The 10,169-nt window shown below is 29.1% G+C and overlaps 1 protein-coding gene across 1 annotated transcript; it reads left to right on the forward strand.

The window, feature by feature from the left end:
• Positions 1-1,130: 1,130 nt before the first annotated feature.
• On the forward strand, positions 1,131-3,892 carry LOC116779590 (activating signal cointegrator 1 complex subunit 1). The gene is made up of 7 exons (XM_032673946.2): positions 1,131-1,366; positions 1,434-1,533; positions 1,742-1,874; positions 2,000-2,128; positions 2,198-2,352; positions 3,034-3,206; positions 3,465-3,892. Exons 1-7 carry the CDS (start codon positions 1,255-1,257, stop codon positions 3,731-3,733), a joined length of 1,071 nt encoding a protein of 356 aa, XP_032529837.2. The 5' UTR covers positions 1,131-1,254; the 3' UTR covers positions 3,734-3,892.
• Positions 3,893-10,169: the final 6,277 nt, after the last annotated feature.

Below are 10,169 nucleotides of genomic sequence, written 5' to 3' on the forward strand. Positions count from 1 at the left end.
GTTACAAATATTTGTAAATAGACGATAAGGTATTACATTTTCAACCATAGTCATTTGTGAGTAGAGGATACGATAACTATTCGAATCAAAATGTTTATCCAGGGAATGCTTGTCTTTGATATTCTTGATATAAATATAATGCTGCTAGAATATAAGAAAGAAGAACAGTTCCAGGAGATGAAAAGAAAAAATTCTAATATCGATTTACATTTTACGGTAACATGTGGCGAAGTAAATCAGAACAAGCATAATTTTGCTCAATTTTAAAAGTGGACTCACATATTTGATTGTTTTGTATTAAGATCTTAAACTCGTATTAATAAAGATTTTTCGTCCACTTGGATGTTTTCTTTTTGTTAAACTGGTTAAATGATCAGGGGAGAAACTAAGTTGGGTAGTTCAATTATTTCGTTGGTCAAAATATTTTTATGTAATGGACACAATGACTGTTTTGGTAGTTTAGCAATAAGCTTCATGTCCAATGAATGTTTCCATACAAGTCCAGAAAGGGTTTGGTTCATGAGAATTAATTAATCCATAAAATAAGGTTTAGACATATTGCAATCAATATGAGTAATAATCTTTAGCAATGTAAAAATTCATTTAAGTTCAATTTAGCAATTTATAACAATGTCACTAGTCCACTAATTTTGTATGGATAAATTATATTACTCTTTCGGTTTTAATGGAATTACAGAAACAGTTTTCAATCCATTGTTTTACAATTTAGATTGTCATTTTCATATCGACGAAATTCACATAAACCATATTTGACAATCTACTTTCTATCAATTTCGAAATCTAATAGTACCTTCATAATATTTCCTTAATTTTTCTTTGATATTGATAAACCAATGGGATTAATGAATCATCGTAATATAGTTCTTTTTAAATGGGCTGAAATGCTTGTACTAACGTCTTAAGATTTATTAAAATGGCAGCATAGAAAAGTAAATATTCAAATGAATTTCATTCGTTCTAAACCATTTCAGTTATTGTTTAAATGTCCACAATATTTAGTTTTTATTTTAACCAACGATTTGTGAGTCAGACCAAGTATTAAAACAATATTTTGTTATTTTACAAAGTCAGCTGAAATTTTAGAACGTGAGTGACACTGACAGCGCCTAAACATAGACTTACAGCTGCAACTGCCATTCGGCAATTGAAAGTTGTCTTTACGTAAATAGCGTTTACCGACATATATTTAATAGTGCAGAATATGCTATATAGTTCCTTTACAAGCTATTAAATATGAATGATATCCTGAGACCGGAATTGCTTTGGATAGAGGGAAGGTGCTATAGAGTGCATGATCCAGCGACGGAAATAACAGCCTTTCAGGAATACGATTTATACGAAAACGGTAATTAAAACTTATTATTTAAAACTAAATTCTGACTGGCTTATAATTCTTTCAAATTTTCTCCTAGATACTCCACTAAACGAAGTGGATGAAGACGATGATGACACAGCTTATGAGATAGTTATGATAGATAGCAACAGATATACAACTAATATCCACGTTCCAAGGTATGCACACTTATATCAACCATTCAAAATATACCACTTATATCATACTTGTCTGAAAAATTTCATCATTAACCCCTATTTAAATTTTTAAATTTATGATCTATTTTAATTCAAGAAAACTGCCATTTTATTAAAAAATACAGACTTCTGTAAGTAAACATCTTAATATTGATAAAATTATTAAGTTTCTATAAACTGTAATTTCTAGGCATTACATTGGATCAATAATTGGTAAAAAAGGTGCAACAATCAGTCGAATTGGTAGAGATACGAAAACTGTTATCAAAATACCTCGACATGGGGAAAATTCAGATATATCTATTTTCGGACCCAGTATCACTGTAAGCATCTGTTTTTCAAAAATTTGAGTGTCAATTAGCATTATTTAAATGTCACATGAAAAAATTTGTTAATTTAATATAACTTTCTTCTATATTTTTGGTCAAACTAAGTATTATATTTACAGAATGTTAAAGCAGCTATACGGCGAATCAACATTATTGTGATGGCTGCAAGAATGAAGCAGAAACCCACACACTTCATATCCATACCAATGAATGCGGCTAATATAGTGGAAGGCTTCGAAAGATTCAAAGTATGTGACTCGAATACGGTTAACACAGTTTAGTTGCATGATTTAATAATAAGTAGAACAATCTTTCAGGTACGAGTCCTTCAGGATTGTCCGAATGTAGATGAGTCTTTGTTCATTCGATCTACAAAACTACATATAACATTAGGAGTAATGTGTTTAATGCACAATGAAGAACGTCAGCTGGCATCCAAACTGTTATTGGAGGCAAAAGATAAATGTATTTTGTATGTTTCTTAATACTATTTACATATGGATACATAGTTTTAGTGTTACTTTTAATTTGAAATTAATTTACAATAACTTTAGTTCATTATCTTCAGACTTTTATATGTGATAAGGCTGTTACAGGGAATATATAAGTGTATGGTTCAGGTTTACATAGTGATAAAATAAAGCATAAATTTAATCTAATGTTTTAAATTGTGGGTAGTCACAACTATCACAAGTGCCAAAATTTTCGTCACTCTAAGCACATTAGTGTTCTTCATAAAAATTCGTGATTTTATAGCCACATTGAACTTGAGCATATCTAGTCTAGTCAAGAAATGTCTTAAAGCTGACATTTGACTTTAGGTCCTATTTCCAAAACAGCTACTGTATTAATAACTTCTTTCACACAAATAATTATGAAGCACTTGAATTATTTTGCAATGTTTCAGGTACTTAAATTATATAAACATTAAATTCTATAAATCCTAAATGTAATGTTATCTCAAAGTTAAGTAGTGTTGCATAGTAATTTTTCATATGAACTCCATATCTCTCACTCTCTTCATTTAACATTCTTTCTTGGACTGTCAGACAATATAAAATATTTAAATTGATTTATTATGTCATATGATTAGCTTGTTAAAAGTATTGAGATATATCAATGATTTTTTGTGGACTATAATTAAATTTTTTAGGCCAATAGTGAAAGAGTTTCTGCCATTGAAAATCAGATTAAAAGGTTTATCGTATATGAATGATGATCCTAAGGCTGTTGACGTGTTATATGGCTGTGTCGAAGAAGTGGACGCGCCTTCAGGAATATTACAACAATTAGTTGACTCTATATTTAACCATTTTAAAAACGCAGGTATAACCACTTTATATACTTTATTTATTTATTATATATATGACGTCATCGCCAGATTTTCAATAATCTGTAGTTACGTTTTAATATCACATTTATCCCGACATTGAATTAAAATATTATTTTTTATTAAATTATTTGTTATTTATTTGTAACATAACTCGAATCTGCGACTCGTGGGATACCGAATCCCAGTCGTCTCAACCACTAAGCCATGTCTTATAGCTTTATAATAACATATAAATGTATAATTGTTTTCAGGTTTAATGCACAGTTCTCAGAATCATGAAATCGATAATGTTAAGATGCATGTAACGTTGTTGAATTCCAAGTACAGGCAGAGACAACAAAATTCAGATTTAAACGATAATAAACATAAAAGGGAGACTTTCGATGGATCTGATGTTTTGTTGAAATTTTCCAATTATGACTTCGGTGTTACGGAATTGCGTGACGTGCATTTATCCCAACGTAATACTTCGGGACCGGACGGATATTACCTGTCAACTGTCATTATATCTGTCAACTGAACTGCCATTATATCATGTGTCAATTAATAGATTATAAGAGGAATTTTTATACAGCAATGACACTGACCGAATATATCGTGCACGTCTTTGCATGGATGAAGCATATTTAAAAACAACCAACCATCCATTTTTATAACATATAAAATTGTTAAACTTGAAGTGGTCTTTCTATTGATTTTGCGTTAAGTTATTGCATTATGGATTTTATTTTTATGTTTAGTCACAAAATATTATTTTGCATACATTAATGGAACTTTTTATGTTTGTCTGTCACAGAAACACATAAAACAGTATAGATACAGTTGTGGGCTTCTAAATGCTTCAACTAAGGAAATATCACGAGTTTTTTTTTTATTTACATATTATTATAGTTATTATTTGTTATAAGAGCTTTAGGCCCATTTTCACCAATCAATGTTAAATAAATGTATCGAGCGTCCTACCACGCACTAATGTCTGTTTAACAAGGCATTAATATAATCTATTGTATTATCAAAACTCAAATTTCCAATCCCATCCCTGATTTTTTGTAGCCATAGTAACAGCATCTGTTTTGTCATTTTCGACTGTTAAATTGTATTTATTAAAAAGGTGAATTAAAATTCCCTTTTTATACGATGAAGAATTTTGTCCCCAACTTTTCTATGACATTGCAAATTCGGTGCCCTTTTCATTACTTATAACGAACACAATTTATGCCAATAAATTGACAACACGGTTTTGACAGGTAACACCTAGTAAATTGAAAAGTAAGCTTTTTGTGTGGTAAATCTATGCAATCAACGATTGATAAAATTTGGTCGCATTAGAAAACAAGTGACGTATCGGGGGATATGACCGATCTAGGGATAAAGTGGTGCATCGTAACAAACATCTCGTATTAAAAGCTACAACTTCAATTTGGTCGTCTTATAACAAGAACGAATAATTTGGTAGCTTGTCATTTAATAATGCCTTGTTAATTTTTCATCGTGGGACGTAAATATTTTGACAGACAATTATATTTTTGAAGGTTCGTTAGTAAACGCCTCGTTTATATTTAACAAACCGAGCTTGGTCAAACTGGGTCTGAAAGCGGCTTTATTAAGTTTGTCAAAATGTAAAAAGATTTGACTTTAACAACAAGCCTTATAAATTCATTATGGGAAAACGACAATCCACAATAGGAAATACATAAGATTTAATATACCTTATTACGGCTGATGATAAATTATTAATTAATAATACATCCATATATAATATAACCAAGTCTTATTAAATAAGAAACATATCTGAACGTAATTTGAAATATTAAAAACTTCTTAGAAACAATCTTAGGCTAAGAACTTGATATTTAAAATTAATTTCATCACGAAATGTCAGATGCGATTTACCAGTGATCGGCCCACGACACATACACTACCTACCCGCAGTTTAGCCCACAATTAACTTGTATTTGAATTATGTATAATTTAAAATATGTAGATTACAGACAAACCTACGTTCTTATGTCTGTCAGAAAAGCCACGTAATGGAAAGTAACAACCTACGCATTTTCAGTATTAAATGTCAAACCTCGTTGCCTATTAAAGTTATTAGTGAACTAATTCGAACCGATTATATAATATATATATATATATATATATATATATAATGACTTTAGTGGATATATTATGAAAGTCTTCAATAAATTGTTGTGATAAAATAATATTGTTATTTTAATAAGAAATAGTATTGATTAATATTTTGACGTGGAACGTAATTAATTCGTATTCTTTTAAATTATTTCAATATGCTTTCTTTTCTATTGTAATAACCTATTTTTTGTTGGAACAGGCTTTCCATAAGCTCATCAGTTATCTCCTAGTGATAAGGCCGTGTCCATAATGAAGGTTCGTTAGAAAATGACTAAGGCGACTTTATGAAAATAGCTTTAATTTAAAACCACGTTATATATGTTACATTGCATTTTAAATATTAGTATTTTTTATTTATTATATATTTGTTGAAATTTGACTGAGATGCGTACAGTTGAGTTACTTTTTATCTATTATTTGTTAATAATGATAACAATAATAATTAATTTTAACGTCCTAAAAGAAAGGTTTCATATATATATATATATATATATCTATATCCGTCTACCTAGATCAATTCTGTTGGATAAACTTTTAGATTTGAAGAATAAGCAAGATTATCTCAGACTATAAATGAGACTAGGCGCGGCTCGTTCCTAACAAGCACAGATATTCAGATTATCCGAGTTTCCGTCCCAACGACTTTTATCGGCTATACCTCAGTCCGCTTTACTTTGAAATACGTCTTAAATTACCTCGACGTGAGAGATTTTGAATAGATCTTCATATAATATTTTTGAAAATCACATTACTTTATAAGTAATACACAAAAGCTGAAATATAAAAACTTATATTGTTTTAAATCTATATTCCATTCCTATGAAACCAATATATATATATAGATTTTACTTTTCAGTAACTATATAAAACAACATCCTTATTCGTAATAATAACTCACGTCGTGCGAGGGTAATTTAAATTACAATTATTTGGTGCGTAATATTTCGTGGCTCCATGGTTACGAACCGTAGCGGCGTAGCGGCAGTGTAGACGCAACGTCTACGAGGGGCGAGCGTCTGTTCAGACGCACTCGTATAGTGACTTCAATATACATATATCGATAGGTAAGTTGAATTTATTTAATACAAACTAGAGAAAATATCATTATAATTAATTATTAATTTTAATTTATTTAATGACATAATAGTAGTAGTAGTTAATTATGTTATTAATCATTGATTACTATACATATTAATTGTTAGAATAATTATAATCGTAGATTAAATTTTATAATAAATCGTTAACAGTTCTGATAAGAATAGCAAAAGATATTTATCGCAATGCCGTGTTTGATCGTAAACGTTGAATTATTTCACACGCTTCAGGTTTCCTGTTATAACATTAGAAGCACGTTTTACTCTTTTAAGGTTCCTCACGAAGGTTTCGTCTATCTATTTCCGCAATAGACGTTATCCAAGATATTATTATATAAGAGCATTTGATAACGGTATCTTATAAATCAAAGATATTCAAGAGAACCTATTTATTTCTTGTTTTGCGTATGCTTGTTCCAAGCGGGTCAAGGACATATATCTCCCCTTGTGCCGAAACCCATTTACATGTGCATAATTCCAGCAAGAATAAAGGAAATGGAAATCACGAGATCAAGACATAAGTGACATTTTTATCAATACCCTTACTTTGAAAATACTATTAACGTAATATTTAATACGATAATAATAATAATTATAAAAATAGTGAAAATTATAAATCTGATTCTATTTGATAGATAGTTTCAAAGGAAATAATGATAACCCATTGTTATAAGTAATCATAAGGCATATTTAAAGTTAATAGTTACTTAAGTGAGCACTCCTAAAGGCTGAACGCAAATGATTACAAAGATATTATTATCATTTGAAGTAACTCGTCAATTTATTCCAGGTGAGCTAACAATATCTTTATTCAATTCAGTGAAGTAGACGCGAGTGTCATACACTATTTTCACCTACACTAAAACAGGCGAGAACCATTCAATTTTTTGTATAGGATTTCTTTTTATATAAAATAACTTTATATTAAATAAGAATTTCGTCTTGTTTCTCAAAAGACGATAAGATAAAAGAATGCTTTTTTTACCTTTTTATTTATATATTTTAATTTAATTCTATTTTATATACGTATATGTAATGAGTCAAACAACAATATTTTATATATTTTATATAGGATGCTATAATATGTGTTATTTTTTATGAATTAAAAGTATTCTTTTTAATACATGAATGTTGTTACATAAGTATGTATTTTTATTTGAGATAGGATATAGTAGGGATAGTAATGGGCACAATATATTGGCAATCCTTCCGAACAAATATGTATTATAAGAACGCAATAATGAAAATGAAAATATATTTTTATATACAAAATTTAACAGGTTAATTGATTGACTTTAAGAATAAACTTGACATTTTTATAAATTCAAAGATATTAGATATGTTTAACTCAATGATCTGATAGAAATAAATATTGCCAAAACATAGGAATCCATTCATTCAATATTGGCTTATACCAACTGAAAAAAAATATTAAGAGAGTGACACATGTGTCTGAATTTAAATAATTCCTATATTTAAATGGAAGTTCTAACTTTAAATTTATGCACCACCTTTAGACCTGATTCATTACAGGGACACGAGTCTTCTCCTTAACTTTGCAAATCTATTCTGAAGAGAGTGTGTTTATTACAAGGAATAGGACAGAAAATATTTTAAACTGTAAATATTAATAGTAAATACTTTAAATTACTGTACAAAAATTGACAAAGTTGTTAAAAGATAATTTTAAAGGGGAATTCTGAAAAATTGTTGGGTGAAGGCAGGCCTTAAATTAATTGAGGTACGCATTAGATTGCGTCGACGAATAATGAATGGAAGCTTACGAAAGCGATGCGATTGTTCAACGACGATCCTAGAGACATAAATATTTTATATATAAAACAGAATCAAATTTACATAATTAATACGACATATACATCCTTTTTTATTATATACTTTTTGTATTCTAGTTTAAAATTAAAACATCGCAAAGAATACATGTAATCACTAAATCCGAATATACCGTTGTACGAGCAAAGAAAGTTAGTAATCCGATTTTGTTACTGGAAATAAAGCATTATACGACACAGGAGAAAGTTACTAGAAGTTTGCTAAAAAATAGAATCCATTCATTGGGGTGAGTGGAGTTTGTCGTTGGGGTAATTACCGAGGTCGAGGCGTTTTAAGGCTCTTGTTTAAGCCCCTTACCTCGACTCCGTAGAACAATAATTGCTTTCTTCTGACGTCGCGTCGAGAAACTGTTTTGTTTTATAATTCCCATTCAAATTGTCCATAATGGCATCTATTCAGTGAATTTCGAGATGAGTAAGTATATAAAATACTTACTTATAAAGAGATTTACATTTTGACATAACAATATAAAGTTAAATAGGCACACTATTTATAGAAATAGACTATTAATGTGATGTTATTGTGGACGAACTAAAATATTATTATCTTCATGGACGTTTTATTTAGTCTTTGATATAAAGACCGAACAGTTATGTAACGATGCTATACTACGTAATTATTCATCCAGATAGATTTTAATTACTGGGAATAGAATTATGATATACCATGGTCCATCATTCTCTTTTTTAAACTCGTTTATATTAATTCATAAATCAATAATTATTTCAACTCGAAGTAAAAATCGTAGGGCGTTTTTTACTCAATCTGTCTAACTCTCCTCTTATAGATAGTTGCCAATAAGATGACTGTAACATTTAAATAAGCACAAAACCTTTTTTCTCTCTGAGCTCGATTAACATGAATTCTGTTTTAACATGAATTTTATTATATTTTTATTTTCTGCTACTGAAATAACTCTGTGTAATTAACTCTTTTTTATACACTTTAGTTCATACGCTATAAAATCGTATTTTTTTTTTTATTTTTACATACTATTTACAAATTAGATTTTCTTGCAATACCACTGCTCATGAAGTTTAGTTTAAATTATGTTATTTAAAATGTATTTATTATATTTGTACCTCAAAAGGTTCTATTGAAATAATATTTAAGAAAAATCAAATTATTAATGTATCGCTAAAACATTTCAACAATTTGGTTACACGTTCTACAAAAATGGTTCTATGAGTTGTGATATCATCAAAAAATAAAATCGATAACAAAAGTTTCGATGGAAACAATTCGTTCCTGTCCGAAATATAATCAATATCACCATCGTGCGTAGCGCTCCAAAAAATAATGTGTAGCCACTATAAAATGTTCCGGTACGTTGTTATTAAACAATATTTATGTTATTAGTCTTAGACTATTTAAAATGAACATTAAAATTCATTATTGGTTAAAAATAAGATAATTAAGACTCTCTTTCTCGTTTAATATTGTATTTATTTTTGTATTATTGTAACTAACAAAACTATGTTACTTAAATATTAAAAAGCTCTGACTATGTTTATCGTAAATCTATAAATGACTAGTTAGTTTGTTACTCGGTGGCTATTTCTATTTTCCTCGATGTCAAATTACGAAACAGACATGAGTCCATTTTATATAGGAGTTGGGACGATGGCGAGTAAATTAAATTACTGAAACAATTTTATAAGGCAAAACATTTGTTTTTTATTTTAATATTACAAACGGAAGTATGCGTAAATCTTTCAACTCAAAACGACATAAAATTCTAGATTTGAATAAACAGAGCCCTCTATTGGCTTTATCAAAACTTAATTTAATGTCACCTCTTGTATTTTGCACACCAGCGTCAGAGCGGAGCAATTTGGAACTATTTATATTTTAAGTATTACAGCGACATCTATA

The sequence above is a fragment of the Danaus plexippus genome, chromosome 2 (genome assembly GCF_018135715.1).
Source record: "Danaus plexippus chromosome 2, MEX_DaPlex, whole genome shotgun sequence".
NCBI classification, from domain to species: Eukaryota; Metazoa; Arthropoda; class Insecta; order Lepidoptera; family Nymphalidae; genus Danaus; species Danaus plexippus.

Excerpts from the sequence above, each read along its gene's own strand:
- LOC116779590 (XM_032673946.2), top strand. The coding sequence starts at position 1,255 with ATGAATGATATCCTGAGACCGGAATTGCTTTGGATAGAGGGAAGGTGC. Across the intron at positions 1,875-1,999 it reads TTTTCGGACCCAGTATCACT|AATGTTAAAGCAGCTATACG; the intron begins GTAAGCATCTGT and ends TTATATTTACAG. Across the intron at positions 3,207-3,464 it reads TAACCATTTTAAAAACGCAG|GTTTAATGCACAGTTCTCAG; the intron begins GTATAACCACTT and ends AATTGTTTTCAG.